The sequence below is a fragment of the Apis laboriosa genome, unplaced genomic scaffold (genome assembly GCF_014066325.1).
Source record: "Apis laboriosa isolate Shangri-la unplaced genomic scaffold, ASM1406632v1 scaffold53_cov140, whole genome shotgun sequence".
NCBI lineage: Eukaryota > Metazoa > Arthropoda > Insecta > Hymenoptera > Apidae > Apis > Apis laboriosa.
In genome coordinates, this window is record NW_025223656.1 from 2,141,268 (window position 1) to 2,158,431 (window position 17,164).

The following is a 17,164-nucleotide window of genomic DNA, read 5'->3' on the forward strand; positions in this document are numbered from 1 at the left end:
TTCTATCTCTAACTTATATCTCTCTTTCTAACTTCATTCCTCATTATTTCTCGTTCAAGTAATTTTATAAATTTGCTAAATTAGATGATAAATAATAAATTTGATATATTTTTAAAATATATCTAAATTTTTAATAAATCTGAAATTTGTACTGCAAAATGAATTATATTTTTATAAAACTTTATTGTTTAAATTGATAATTAATTTCATAGAATTTGATATAATATATATAATATTTATGATATAATAAATATACTTATTTTTAGCGTAATTCATTCCATTTTGATTTATATATGCGAAACTTCTAATATGAAAATTTTTGATCAATAAATGAAAATTTATTATCAAATAAATTTATTATCGAAAATTTATTATAAATTTTCAATTGTAATAATTTTAAGTAAAAAATAAATACCATTTTTTAATTTTTCATTATTTATTTACTTACATTTATACATATAAGATATAATCATAGCTTATTGAAAAATCAAATTAATTATTCTGTCATGATCTATAACATCAATGTAACTAGCATTTTATCATTCAAGAGACAATCACCAATGAAATATTGTAATCTACTATAATTTTTCCTTATGATATTCAATTTTATGTTTAAATATTGGAAATATTAATTTAAATACCAAAAAATAAAATATGTTTCTATCTATATAAAAGTACATTGTAAGATAATGTTAATAGCAACATTTTTAGAATTACTTATTGTATTTATATTTATTACTTAAAATATTAGACAATAATTAATAATTAATAATATTGAATATAAAATAATTAAATAAATTTTTCATAAATCAACAATCAAATTATCTTTTATGTTCGAAATTATATTTCAATTTTATTATCATATATATTTCGAAATATTAGATAACATTTATATTATTTTATTTATGAATATAAAATTTATTAAGTTAAAAAATATGTTTGAAAAATATTTATTGGGAAATATATGTTCAAAATTTATTACTATTGTTACTTCAAAAAATTGACTACATAAAAATTTGAATATGATTATTTGAATATATTATTATTGAAAATTATATATTAATATTTAATGCTAGATCTTACTGTTCATTTTATAAAATGCACATTCTTTGTTTCACAAATAAAAAATGATCTAGTACATTTTAATTCATGTTTTTTTAATATTAGAATTCAAATGAGTATAGTCATTAAGATGTAATTTTTAACGACTATTTGTAGAATAGAATAACTTGGCTATAATAATCAAGTTATATGACATATATAGATATATATATAAAACATAGTCATATTCTTTTAAAATCTCATACAGTTTAATTATGTAATAATACGTACGTTCAGCAATTCAATTTGAAATAACTAAATTAAGTAATATCTTAATTATTATCTTAGATAATCTAAAAATGCACCCAACATCTTTTAATTATCATCAGCATCATCATCATCATCTGATATATATTTTTTAGTGACTCTTTTTCTTCGTCCTCCTCTACCTTCACCTTTTCTTCCTTTCAATTTAATTTTCATTCTAACGCTAGAATCTGCATCCGATCCATCTTCACCATCTTATAAAAATTTACATATGAAATCATTAGTGTTAATAATTATTGTAATAGTCTAATAATAATTATTATATTAAATAATATTTTACCTTTATCATCTAAATCAGAATTATTTCCTTCTTCTTCGATACGTTGACGTGCATTTGTGAAAACAGATTGTAAAACAATGGAATCTTCATGTATGAGAGAAGCTTCTTCATTATAAATTTGTGCATTTTTACAGAGCTGCATAAAATCTTTCTCAAGATCATCAAAGTCGGCATACTATGAATAAATATAAAATAAATTTTGTCATTGTCAACTAATAATAGTTATAATATAATATATAAGTTACAATAAATAATAATATATGCTAATAAAAAAAAAAAAATAAGATTTACCTTTCCTTCCTCAATTTTTTGAAGTAATTTATTGATAGTTAATGGCTTTTTAATAATTTCATAGTAATCTGGTAATTCTCTTCTGGATGGTAATTTCATAAATGGTTCACTAAGAAGCCTACCATCTGTACTATCGGTATAATTAACAACTACCATAAGCAATTTTTTCATAGCTCGTTTCATTTTTGGGTCAATCGAAGATCCTGTTCCTCTTCGTTTTTTTGGCATAGGTTCATCATCTTCTTCGCCTTTTTTCTTTCGTTTTCTTGTTTTCTTTTTCTTTTTATCATCTTCCTCTTCCTCTTCATATTCAGCACCATCATCATCAATTGCTTTGAGCCATTCTTTTTCAGTTAAGCTATCAGTATAATCAACTTCTTTTCGTTGTCTCGAGCCGCGTCCAAGAAATCTATCCTCATCTTCTTCATAAGTCCATCTTTCAACTTCATCATCATCTTTAACTAACCAATCGGGCAATTCAGCTTCTTCTAATAATCGAGATTTTCTATTTGGACCTAACTTGGCTTCTTCCCTTCTTCGTTCTAAATCTAATTTTTGGAATATTTCAAATTCTCCTTCTGTTCGTGCAATCATTTGATTAACTGTTTCATCATCTGGTACTTCATTTTCTTCTTCATCTTCGGCATCATCTTGATGCAAAATACTTTGTAAAAATTGTTGTCGTTCAGAACCAGTGGATTTTTGATCGAACATTCCTGCTTGTATAACCTTTTCATCCATATTCAATTTATATCTTGCTGCAGCCAATATTCTTTCTTCAACTGAATTAACTGTCATTAATCTGAGTACACGTACTTCATTCTTTTGGCCAATTCTATGTGCTCTATCTTGTGCTTGTAAATCCTGATGTGGATTCCAATCAGAATCAAAAATAATAACAGTATCTGCAGCTTGCAAATTTAATCCAAGACCACCGGCACGCGTTGATAGCAAGAATAAGAAATATTCAGAACCAGGATCATTGAATTTCTTTAATAAATCTCCTCTATCTTCAGCTTTTGTAGTACCATCTAACCGCAAATACATAAACCCTCTCCAACTTAAATAATCTTCCATAATTGTCATTAATTGTGTCATTTGACAAAATAATAATACTCTGTGATTTGTTGCTTTTAATTTCGGAAGAATACGATCTAATAATTCAAATTTTCCAGATGCACGATACAAATCAGGACCAGTAATGACACCAGATCCTTGTGTACCTACATGTTCGCAATATTTTTCTTCAATAGCTTGAAACATAAATGGATGATTACATAATTTCCGTAATTGTACAATGGTATTCATTAGAGCTTTAGCGCCTCCTTTACCCTGTTTTCCTTTTTCTGAACCATCAGTTAACAATACACCTTTACTTTGCATGTGTTTATAAAGAACTTTTTGAAGTCCAGACATATCACATTTAATAATATATTCTACTTTATCTGGTAACTGTGATTCAACTTCTTTTTTTAAACGTCTTAATAAGAAAGGACGTAATACTTTATGTAATCGACGAATTATCAGAATAGTTTCTTCTTCATTTAATTCAACTTTTTCACCAGTAGTTGCGAATGGAGCATTAAACCATTGCTCAAAAGTACTGCAAGATTTGAAAATTGAGGGAAGTAGAAAATTTAATAATGCCCATAATTCGGGCAATTTATTTTGTAACGGTGTTCCTGTTAGTAGGAGTCGATGAGGAGCCAAATAGTGAGTATTTAACACTTGAGTTAGCTTACAATGATGATTTTTCATTCTATGTCCTTCATCAATAATCATATATTTCCATTGTAATTTTGCTAAGACACCCTTGTCTTTAATAACATATTCATATGTAGTAAGCAAAACATTAAATTTAGTTGCTCTCATTTGAGATTGAATAGCTCTTCTACCAGCTGGCGAACCTTTATATGACACTACTACAACACTGGGAGCCCATTTTTCAAATTCCAATACCCAATTTGATAAAGTTCTAAAAAAAAATATATGATTATAAATATAAAAAAATAATTTTAATTAATTTCTTATATTTTTTTTATTTATTTTGGAATATATAATAAAAATAATACATACGATAATGGTACAATGATAAGAAATGGTCCGTTAACTTTTTTCTTTTCCATAAGATACGTTACCAAGGCTATTGTTTGAATAGTTTTACCAAGACCCATTTCATCCGCAAGTATACCATTGAGATTATTGTTGAATAAGGAAACTAACCATTCCAGACCCTACAATTTATATAAATTTTATAAATATATATTATAAAACTAGTTTTAAATACAAAACATATATATTAATATCAAACCTTTATTTGATATTCCTTCAATTTTCCATTCACCATAATAGATGCTTGTTCTGTTACTACTTCATGCACAGTATGTGCAATACTATAATATGTTTGTTCTTCTGTTTTATATTCATCGTCTTCTACTTTCGCTTTATGTATTGTCTTTTTCACTTTTTCTTCTTCTGAATCACCAGTACATTTTTCTTTATTTTCATTTTTCTCTTCGCCTTCGTTTTCTTCTTCTTCTTCATCTTCATCTTCTTCACTTTCTGATTCAATTGGTTCCCATCCTGGATGGGATTCTAAAAATGTTGAAAGTTGGCTCATTAGTGGAGCTTCTTCACCAGTTAATGTACGACCAGTAGCTGTTTCAATTACTCCAACACGAGTATCCTCATTGGCATTTCCTTCTTCACCTCCTTCACCATCTTGTAGTTTCTTCTTTTTCTATTTGAGTAATCAAATAAAATTCATTAAATTATTAATTACATTAATTACATTAAAAAAAAAAACAATAAAAGATATGCGTACTTTTTTACGTTTTTGTTCTTCCACTTGTTTTCTTTTTTGTTCAATCTTATGTTGTTTTACCATTTCAGTAAGATTACTGATATATTCGTCTGTCTGTGATAATAGAAATGCTAATCGTTTGTCTTTCTTTTGATCAATTAGTTTCCTGTAGCCTTCTTCATCTTCTGCCATAAGACGCCTCATACGTTCTTTTTCAATCCGTTCTTGTTCTTTCTTCTGTTCTCTTTCAGCATTTGCATGATAATTGAGAACAGCTTTATTGAGCCTAGCCAATTTGGCCACATTGTTTCGATGGAATTCTTTGAAATCTTTACCATGTTGAAGTACAGAACTAAGAAACTCCTTTTAAAATAATAATAAAAATTAAAAATTATAAATTATTTTTCTATTTAACGATTAAAATAAAAGATTAAAAATTTAATTACTTGATGCTTTTGTCTGCGTTTTCTTTCAGCTTCTAATTTTTGTTGTTTTTCAAGTTTCTCAGTAGCTCTAGCTTCTCGAAGGCCTTGTCTTTTCGTACGCTTATAAGCTTTTACATTTACTGCAGTTTCTAAAGTAGTATCTTTTCGAGTACATGCTAAAATCTAAAATTAATAATAATCTAATTGAAAGAAATATTTATAATAATAGAATAATAAAATTAATATTGTTATAATTACCTCTGATCGTAACTGTCTTTGAAAATTCAATACTCTAAGCATTCGTAATTCAATTTGCGCTTGAATGCGAAGATCTTCTGGCATATTAGTTGGTAAATTACTCAATTGTTCCATTCGTAATGCTATACGTGCTGCCACTCTGTTAATAGTTTTAGTTAAAATATTGATAAAATAAAATTTTGGGATTATTATTTTTTGGAAAAAAATTTTCATAAATATATTCAACGAAAAAAATAAATATATAATATGATATAATATGATTTTATAAGATATATAGCATATTCTATTTGAATTGATAGAATGAAATATTTTTAAAATTATGCTTTATATTATACATTTTTTTTATATTATACATTATGTTAAAAAATATTTCATTTTTATGTTAAAAATTATAATAATTATATTATATATATAATATATATTTATAAATATATACATATTTATTAATTGACATTAATTGATATTAAGTTAACGCAATTTTACAATGATCAATTTAATTTTAAGTAGGAAATCCTATTTTTTTATGACAGATTTTAACAAAAATCAAATACTTTTTATTCTTATTAATTTTTTAATGTAATTTTCTATTAAGATATTGACTTGGAAATTTTTAATCCTAATCAGTTAAGCTTTTAACCAAAATTTTTACTTAACTTAAATATTAATGTATAAATTGCAGATATTATTTACATTATTATACAAATATTTTTTTTTCATATTAATATTTTATATATTTATTCATATAAATAATTATATATATGTGTGTGTGGATGTTACAAATTTTCATTTTCCTATTAATTCTACTTCCATAATAGATAAATATAAGTAAATTTAATTATATTTCAAATAAATCTTCTCATTAGAATTTTAATAATTCTGAAAACCAAAGAAAATTTTATAAATAATTCATTCATAGAAAAAATAAAACAAATCTCAATATGATAATATTGAAGCAATATGTTCCATTAGATATTGTAATATAGAATAAAATTTTTTAATCTTTCTCATATAATAATAGTAATAGTAATAATAATAATAATAATTTCTCAAAAATAATATAATAATTTATCAGAAAATTATGAAAAAATTTTTATATAATATTACAATTAAAATTTTATTAATAAATATACATAGTAAAATTAATTGTATTTTAAATATATATATATTCAAATATATATATTCTATATAACTTGGCATATATTTTAAATAACACAATATATTTTTATTACATATTAAGTAAATATTTGAACTTTTAATTGCATAAAAGTCTTCAATCAAAGTATTCAATTAAAATTAAAATATTATTCAATTAAAATATTTTCAAATCAAAGGTATTATAGTGAATATCAAACTCTTATTACAAGAATTAATTTCTAAATCAAATATCTTTTCAAAAATAAAAAATCAAATTGAAAGAAAGTATATAAAAAATTACATAAAAATTATATAAAAAAAAGTATATATAAAAAAAAATTATCTTTCTTGTTAATCCATTATTAAGAATCATCATAACAAACCATATCATCATAACGAAAATGAAATTTTTATTTAAAAAAATTAATCATAGTATAATTATAAAGTTCTTTGTCAAAATATATTTTGGAGATTGATGTTTTCTGATGTATTTTATATTATAATAATTAAATAATAAGATTAAAATAAATTTATAATTTATATTTTAACTTGTGTGTCTTTGAATTTGTCACAAAAATGAAAATAATTTGAATTTTAGATGAAAATTTAGAATTATATTATTTCTAAATTATAATTTTTCAAATTTGTATTTTTTGAAAAAATAAATTTTTAATCTTTAAAATTTTATATACTATAACTATATTTATATATTTATAAAAAGTTTGACAAATGTTTCAAATAAAATACTATAATAAACTATTATATTTATAATAATATTTATATCATTGTAATTTTATTTAATTTTATTTATTATTTAACTTAAATTTATTTTATAATTATTATTTATATTTAATTTAATTATATTATTTTAATTTAATTTATATTTATATTTAATTAATTACATATTTTATTATAAATGCATATTTTTATTTATTTTCTATTTTATAAAAATTTTAAAAAAGTATTAAATATTACAATTAAAGATATTAAAAATATAGTAATATTACTAATATAATGTAATGTAATAAATATAACTTAGTATAATTTAAATAAATTTTTTATTAAATTTAATAAATAGTTTTTAATAAATTTAATAAATACCTGTTTTCACGTTCTTGTAAAATTAACAATGGATCTAAACCAGCTGGTTTTGTGACACTTGTCACTCTGTTAGTTTTAGCACCTGGTTGAGGAGGTTGTTGTTGTTGTTGTTGTGGTGTCTGGCAGCTTGGTCTTGGAGGAACTGTAGAACCAATTACATTTGGTCCTGAGATTTGTGGACCTGTAGCAGCAGTGGGTCCTTGAGATGGATCTATAGGAGTTCGTTGCCCCATAGGTGAAGGAGGAGGAGCTCCACCTATTTATATATTAACATTAATCATATAAATTTGCATTATAGATTTCATAATATTCTATTATTTTTAATATGTATTAACATTTGGCATAATTTTTGAAAAATTCAAACAAATAACAATATGTTATATATAATTATTATATATTTGTATAAATATTATATATAACAACATAATATTCATTAATTTAATAAAAAAATAAGAAATGCATATCTAAAATATAAATTATATTTAATAAATTTATTATAAGACCTTTAGTTTAATTTAATATACAATTAGTTTAAATATAAATTTAGTTTAATTTAATATACAATTGAATTTTTCTACCAAAAAAATGATTAAAGAAAGTTTATATATAATATAAAAATATTATTAAAACAATACTATTTTATCTAATACATTATGTAATTCTAACACAAAATCAATTTATAAAAAATATAAAAGATTTATTTAAAAGATTTTTTTAAAGATTTAAAAAAATTAATTTCTTTTTGGAAAATTTTGTACATACAATATAATATACACATGTAATGCAAACAATATAAAAAATAAAGTAATCACTTAAAACATAAAATTAATAGTATATTTTGTCTAATTTACCTTGAACTGCAAGTGCAAGTTGTTGCGATAACGGTTGATTTCTTGCTAATAATCGATATGCCATTATCTGAACTCTGTAATTAATGATTTATAAAATATTGAACTTATAAAATATTTACAAAATTAATGAAAATAGTTATAAATATAATTAATTTATCAATTTATATACCGTAATTGTTGTAATTGTTGTGAACTCAAAGTTTGTTTTTCTCCCATATTGCCTTGACGCGCTCTTAATGCAAGTAATTGTGAATAACGCGGATCTTCTTGAAGTCCTTTTTCTTCCATTGAATCAATAGCTTTTTGTAAAGCATTTAAGTTTTCCTGTCCAGCACCAGGTGGACCTCCAGGTCCACTAGGACCAATCTGACCAGGTCCAGTTTGACTCATTTGATTTACAGGTGCATTAGGTACAATTGGTGCTGAACCTCCAGGTATAATTTGTTGATTTTGTGAACCAGGTCCCATTTGACCAGAAGGTGATTGTCCAGCTGGTCCACTTAATCCCATTTGATTGGTTGCACCACCATGACTAAGCTGATTGCTTGGACCACCTGGTCCCATTTGATTACCACCAGATCCCATTTGATTTGTAGTGCCACCTGGTGGTATTTGTCCACCTGGACCACTAGAAACCATTTGTCCTCCAGAATTACCAGATCCTATTTGACCACTTGGACCCATTTGTGCGCCTGGACTAGATCCCATTTGATTACTTGAACCATTTCCTGGACCCATTTGTCCACCTGGTCCATTTCCTGGACCAATTTGACCACTAGCTCCACTTCCTGATGTCATTGGATTTCCAGAAGGATTTCCAGGTCCCATTTGATTTCCACCACTTCCAGGTCCTATTTGTCCTCCAGTATTATTTCCTGGGGTTATTTGTCCTCCACTGCTTGATCCAATTTGTCCACCAGGTCCACTACCAGGGCCAATAGGCCCTCCAGGTCCACCACCAGAATTCATAGGTCCTCCAGGTCCACCACTAGAACCCATAGGTCCTCCAGGCCCATTACCTGGTGGTATTTGTGATCCAGGACCACTTCCCGGCATCATTTGCCCAAGACTATTCGGTCCTCCACTTCCTGGACCCATTTGACTACCAGGTGGTCCGCCTGGTCCCAATTGACTTCCAAGTCCCCCCATTCCCATTTGTGATGAAGGAGTTCCCATATTCATTTGTCCAGGACCATTTGGACCCATTGGCGAAGGCCCATTATGTCCCATTTGTCCTCCTGGACCAACAGATCCCATGAGATTTGGACCCATTGGAGCTTGATTATTAGGGACCATTTGATTTGGTCCACCAGGACCCATTTGATTTGGTCCTAAGTTATGTGTAGCAGGACCACCTGGCGGCATTTGACCCGGTCCTGGACCTAAATGATTTCCACTGGGAGTCATATGTCCAGGTCCTGGTGGACCATCTGCATTCATATGTCTTGGAATAGGTGGTCCAGTATTTAGGTGATTTCCAGGAGGTCCACCGGTATTCATATGAGTTGAACCTGGTGGTCCTGTAGTATTCATGTGTCCAGATCCTGGAGGACCACTTTGATTAACATGTCCTGATCCTGGCGGTCCATTAGTCATATGTCCTGGACCAGGTGGACCACCTGAAGCCATATGACCTGGTCCTGGTGGCCCTGTGGCATTAATATGACCTGATCCTGGTGGACCACTCATATGTCCAGGACCTCCAGGTACCATTTGCGAATTTGGAGGTCCTCCAGAACCCATTTGTGGACCTGACATTGGTCCATTTCCAGGACCCATTTGAGTAGGAGACTGACTCATGTGTGGACCTCCTGGTGGTCCTCCACTTGTTTGTCCCATATGAGTTGGTCCAATCTGTCCTGGACCTATTTGTCCAGGTCCACCAGAATTCATTTGTCCTGGTCCATTTGTATTCATTTGATTTGGACCAGATTGCATCATATGTGATGCTCCTTGAGGTCCATTTGGTCCCATTTGACCTGGTACTATAGGTCCTCCAGGAACCAATTGAGAACTAGAATTTTGATTGACTGATCCACCAGGACCACTTTGATTCTGTAACATTACAAACAAATTTCTTTTATTTATTGTGAAATTATTTTTTTTTAAAGATATAATTCTTTATAAAACAGGAAAATAGATAATATAGTTATTCATGAATGGTGAAAATAAATATATCTGTTTACTGTTAGAATTTAAGAAAAGTATTTAATATTAAATATTAGAAAATATATTTATACAGAATATAAATATATTTATATAGAAGTAAGAAAATAATAAAAAATATATTTCTTTCTTAATATAACATTTATAGCTTTAAAATTTTATTGAATAGAAAAAAATTATATTTTATTTTATTTTATTTTATATAATTTTAAATTATCTTCCTGTTTAATGTTTTACTTCCTATTATATCAATAATTCAGCATTTTTATTTTTTTTTCAATATTGATTGAATATTTGATTTTTATTTCTCTTTTTAAATTCTGTTTTTTACTAAAAGAAAAAAATCAGAGAATGAAATTTGAAAAAGTACATATTTATATATATATATACATATTATCATATTAATTTAAATTAAATAAATATTTATTTCAAATACATATTAATGCCATTCAAATGGAAAATATTAATTTAAAATTGTGATATAATAATATAAATTGATAAAATTACAAATAACGTAAGAACAGTTATATATTAAACATTTATAATTTTCTATATTATAATTATTTATTTAAGTAAAATTACATGTAATAAGTATGACTTATTTCAATTAATGCAAAATTATAAAATAAAGAAATATTTAATTAATTTTATTAATCCATCAATAAAATCATAATAAAATATAACAATTAAATTTGCAAACAAATCAAGATAGAAAAATAGATTAAGATACATATTCATTTATTTCTGTTATTACATAATTATATAATATTTTTGTATATAATTGTATAAGTTAAATCATCAAAATGTGAAAAAAAATCTATTTAAACATGAAAAATCAATTTTTCAAATCTATTCAAAATCAATGAAATTTAAAATATATATTCCTAAATATTTAGAATTTTTTTGAAAGTACTTTGAAAACAGAAAAAATGGATCGATTGCAAAATTGTTTTTTCTGAAATTATTCAATTTTGCATTATATCTTTTTATTAGCAAAAATTTATTTAAAATTAATGATATATTAAACAATAGATTTTCAAATATATATCTATATATATATATATAAAATATATAACAATTATAAGAATATACTTATTTCTTTCAAAAAATATCATTTTAGAAATACCTATTTTCTCAATTATTTTAGCAATATTTATAAAATGAAAATCATGAAAAGTCAATGAATTTTGCATAAGAACATATATTAATATTATCTATTAATGTAAAATGGATAAAAATTTCTTGCCAATATTTGTCTCTTTAAAAATTATAAGAATAAATGTTATAGTATATGTTATATAATAAATATGAATATGTAATTATTTGTTATGAGTATATATATCATTATATACTATCATACTATATATTATATACATATATATATACATATATTTATCATGAACTTAGGTAAATGCTTATGAAATTTTTAAAAATAAAAATGAGAAGTACCAAAATTTATAATAGCTTTTTGTAGTTCTTAAGAATTAGATATTATAAACTGTGCATAATCCTAGATTTAAATAATCAATGGAAATTCAGAATATTCACAGAAAATATAATCTATTGATTGTATTAACTTGTATTCAAACTAATAAATGAACTAATGTTTCAAATTATTCATTTTTTTAAGATAAATTTTCAAATAAATTACTAACATTCATATATCCCAATTATTCTATTTATAAAAAATTTTTTTACTTATTTATTTATAAGAATTAAAAATCTATAATATTAATTGAATTTTTACCTGCGGACTTATAGAAGGTTGCATTTGTTGTGGATGCGATGGATAGGTCTGTTGTTGTGGTGGAGGTTGTTGAGGTGGACCAGACATAGGTATACCACCAGGTGGCATTTGTGGACCAGTTTGATATCCTTGTGTTGGACTATGAGGATGATGTTGTGGTGGACCCATAGGACTACCTTGTGGATTAGATGGTGATGGTGCCTGCTGAGGAGGACCCATAGGACTTGGTGTTTGCGGTGGAGGCATAGGAGATGATTGTGGTGATGGACTTGCCATACTGAAGTTTTCGAATTTGATAATATATATAGTTTACCTAAAATACATAAGGAATTATAAATAACTAATACTTATTTTTTAATCATATAATTTTATCATATAATCATAAAATATAAATTGCGAATTATTACTTATATACTTATATAATTATTATTTTTGTTATTTTTATTTTTTGTTAAAAACTGTTAGAAATAATATAAGTTATCAGATTATAATAAATTTTATCAAATTATATGAAAACTTATTTTAAATAAAATTTTAATTAATTTGATCTTGTACAATTTAAAGTCAAAATTAATTAAAAGTTGAAAATTTATTAAATGTTTTAAAAATACTCATGCAATATGATATAAAATAATTAAAGTAATATTTCTAATGATAAAAAAATTATTTATACATTAATATTTTAATTTAAATTCAATAATATTAAAAATATATAAAATAACTTAAGAATTGTTAAATATTAAATAAAAAATAATATAATAAAAAATTAAATAAAAAATTAAAATAAAATATTAGTAAAATATTCTATTACTATTTTTCTATTTTTTAAAAATTATATTAATTTTAAAATTATATTAATATTATAATTATATATTAATATGATAAACTAATAATAATAATATTAAATATAAAATATATAAATTAAATTACTTTTATAAATATATTTCATAAAATTAATTTTTTTTAAATAGATATTTATATTTACTAATTAAAATATATATTTTAAATAATTTATTTTAAATAACATTATATATAATATAATATAAAGCATAAGATTTTTATACATAATTGTTTGTTTTTTTTTAAACAAAAAATGTATAAAAAATCTTTGTCGTAAAATAACAGTAATCAGTAATATATAGGATATCTATTTTATTTGGACATAATCAAATATCTTAAAAAAAAATTAAAAATGTTCATACAAAAAAAAATTATTTGTTATGAAGAAAAACTTGATGTTATATAAATATATTTTTTTTATTGAAGGAGTGAGAAATTTCAAGGTCAAATCAGTTTATAATTGAAATTATATTTGAATTGAAATTAAACTGTTCTTTTTGTATATAATATGATAATATATATTAAAACAAATTTTACATGCTAAATCATTTTGTTCTGTGATATATTTAAAATTATTAAGTAATATATGTTATTCATTTTTAATCTGAGCATTACTTTGTTAATTTATTATTTATTATTAATTATTGTTTATTGAAAATGTATTTATTATTAATTATCATTAATAAAAATTTCTTAATATGTAAACAATTTACAAATTTTTTATGAAATTTCAATTTTGTAAGTTTTCAATCAAGAATAAGATATTGTATATATATCGTATATACATATATATTCTTTATTTCACAATAAAAAATATTAAAATTATAAATCTAAAATTTTTTCATACTAATAGATGTACTAATGATCACACTATTATTTTGTATATAAGAAAATATAATATTTCATTTAAAAAAATAAACTTGACTTTGAAATCTCTTACACTATTTCACTGACAAAACACAACAATTATATATTATATCTCTCTTTATATAAAGTAACTGAACGTTTTTTTTTTTTTATATTTTGTCTTTCTTGAAATATTCGAATGTCAATAAAACAAAACATATCTTGTATGTTTCTTAATACTAATATTTTAAAAAATCAGATATTTTCATGTAAAAAATTTGACAACTCATTTCTTTGAATAAATACGAATATTCCATCCAATTACAAAATCATTATTATATACAAAAATTTATATACGCACATACCGTTTCAAAATTTATTTTATCATAGAAGAAAATTTAATTTTACTCTTAAGATCTATTTAAAATGAAAAGATTATAAAGATTTACAACAACTTCAATATAACTGATCAACATACGCTGCCGACCATTTTCTTGTTGTCCCTAGTCCCTAGGCATAATACGATAGCACATCAATAATCATGGCCATCCATTTAAAACTATTTTCTATGTTAATATATGTATTCTTTTAAATGAAAATTTATATTATATTTTGCATTAACTTTGATTAATAAATATATTCATTATATTTGATTATCTAATTATCTTTTCTTTTAATGAGTTTGAATATAACTGTAAAAATTAAATATTGATTAGAATTGTTTAGAAACTTTAATATAATAGTATAATATGTTATAATATCAATATTTAGAGATTCAATAATTACATTAATTTTATATTATTTTGTAAAACATCATAAATATATTTACACTTTTTCACTTAAAAAATTTTCATGTCTAGATACATTTATTTAAACTGAAACTTTTCAAAACCCTAGATTTCAGAACTCGATTATAATAGAATAATTTAAAATATATTTTTTGTTATTTTTAAAATTCATTTTTATATTAATATAATTAAACAAAAATTTATATAGATTATAAATGAATATTCAGTAATCAATAATATAACATTGATTTATGAAATATCATATTATGGCCTATTTTAAATACAAATTATAGTGAAAATTAATTCGACAACAATGTTAGAATCTATGTTCAGTTACTGAATTACTAGAAATTACTAACTTTTTCCCGCGATTTTATGAAATGTTCATTTCTAATTATATATATTACAGTAAATAAAATATACAAGAATATAATAAAATAATTCTGTTATTCAGTATATACACCTATTATTCGCATAGTATGAACAATATAACGTAAATTTATATTTATATTAATTATTAATTAATTTCTTAATATTTATTTGTAATATAATTGTATTAAATATTAATTATTTCTTTTTTTTATATAATAATATATTAATAGAGATTAAAATCAATTATTTCAAATTATTATTTCGTATTTTTTTTAATTTTATATGTTATAGAATATATAAATACAATAATATAATATATTATACTACTTTTATTGTTATATTTTCATTTTTCTTAATTAAAATTTTATAAATTAATAATGCTATAACATTTTATATATATATATATATATAAAAAAAAAATGAATGAACTAAATAAAATTGTTTTATAAATTATTATATATTAATTATAGATGTATAAAGTAAAATATATATAAAATAATAAATTAAATTATTATTATATAGTATATAGATTAAAAATAAATGTTGACAAAATTCATCTATTTTCTTATTAGGCTTAAGTTTTCGAGATAAAATTTATTAACAAAATCATTTTGTAACAGCAAAGACCAGATTGTTAGCAGAAATCTAACAGATCTTACATAATTTGTCAAATTAAAAGCAAAAAATAAAACAGAGTATATTCTAATAGCAAAAAGAAGTTTCTATAACTTTAAAATCATTTAAATTTTAAATGGAAATGCATGTACTATCATTTAGAATTTTTCAAATTATTCTTATTCTTATTATTATTTAGTTTATTATTACATATATTTATATATTTATTATTTTATAATGTATATCTACAATTTAAATTTCACTTAAAATTTTTATAAAACAATGTAAATTTATACACACTAAATTAGAAGTTTAAAATAATTAGATATTTCAAGAAACAATAAATTTTAAAAAATTATTATTGAATATTGATATATATATAATTGATATATTATTAATATATATCAAAAATTTAGAGCATTCTAATAATAAATTATATATTAATACATGATTTTTGGAAAATGTAATTATATTAAGTTGTATTATGATATGTAAAAATTATAGATAATTTTTCATAAATATCTTATATATTATTTTTATTTTCTTTTTTTTCTATTTTCTATTTTATTTTTATTTTCAATTTTTACTTTGGTTTGAATTTGAACATCCCATTGATGATTTAAAATTCTTTTCATACACTCTGATAATACTATTGTTATAGATATGCTACAGATGATTGATTCATTTTCTGAAATGCAATTTTTTATTTAAAATATTTTTTTGGGACTTCTTGAAAAATTTTAATATACAATCAGAGAAAAAATTAAGTGGCAAATAGCAATTAACAAAATTTGTTGATAAAATTTAATCAAAATCATAATTTGTTATGTGATTAAATTTCATTTCTTGCATGTCTTTATATATATATTATATATTATATAGTTAATGATTAAAATTAATGTTAAAATTAAAATATAGTTAATGATTAAATTAATATGTGTACGAAAAATTAAATTTGTAAAAATTAGAGAGATTAGAAGATTGATGAAATCAAATTTGAGACGTGACAATTAAAGAAAATGCAAAATATTATATATAATGCAAAAGAAAATTAAAATAAGATATGATTAAAGAAATAATTCATTGATGATTAAATTTTGTAGTAATTAAAATTGTGAAGATTATTTTCTTAGAAATGGATTGAATTAACAAAAAAATAAATTTTTTTAATAAAAATGAATTTTTTTAATAATTTAAGATGAATATTTGAAAATTTTGACAAAGATTATAGAAAACTTAATAAAAAATAAAAATATATTAGATAGTAATTGTAGCAAAA

At 22.9% G+C, this 17,164-nt stretch overlaps 1 protein-coding gene across 3 annotated transcripts; it reads right to left on the minus strand.

Annotated features, from left to right (window-relative positions):
- Positions 1-1,094: 1,094 nt before the first annotated feature.
- Positions 1,095-14,955, minus strand: LOC122717579 (ATP-dependent helicase brm-like). Of its 3 annotated transcripts, none has more exons than XM_043941796.1 (13): positions 14,897-14,955; positions 12,425-12,737; positions 8,681-10,566; positions 8,512-8,585; positions 7,661-7,916; positions 5,426-5,564; positions 5,189-5,350; positions 4,764-5,105; positions 4,251-4,679; positions 4,016-4,173; positions 1,940-3,914; positions 1,649-1,823; positions 1,095-1,562 (listed from the first exon to the last, which is right to left on the minus strand). In XM_043941796.1, exons 2-13 carry the CDS (start codon positions 12,698-12,700, stop codon positions 1,417-1,419), a joined length of 6,018 nt encoding a protein of 2,005 aa, XP_043797731.1. In that variant the 5' UTR covers positions 12,701-12,737; positions 14,897-14,955; the 3' UTR covers positions 1,095-1,416. The 3 variants fall into 3 exon arrangements, with proteins under 3 accessions (XP_043797731.1, XP_043797732.1, XP_043797729.1); XM_043941797.1 differs by lacking the exon at positions 14,897-14,955 and adding an exon at positions 14,589-14,712; XM_043941794.1 differs by lacking the exon at positions 14,897-14,955 and adding an exon at positions 14,476-14,594.
- Between the last annotated feature and the right edge of the window lie 2,209 nt (positions 14,956-17,164).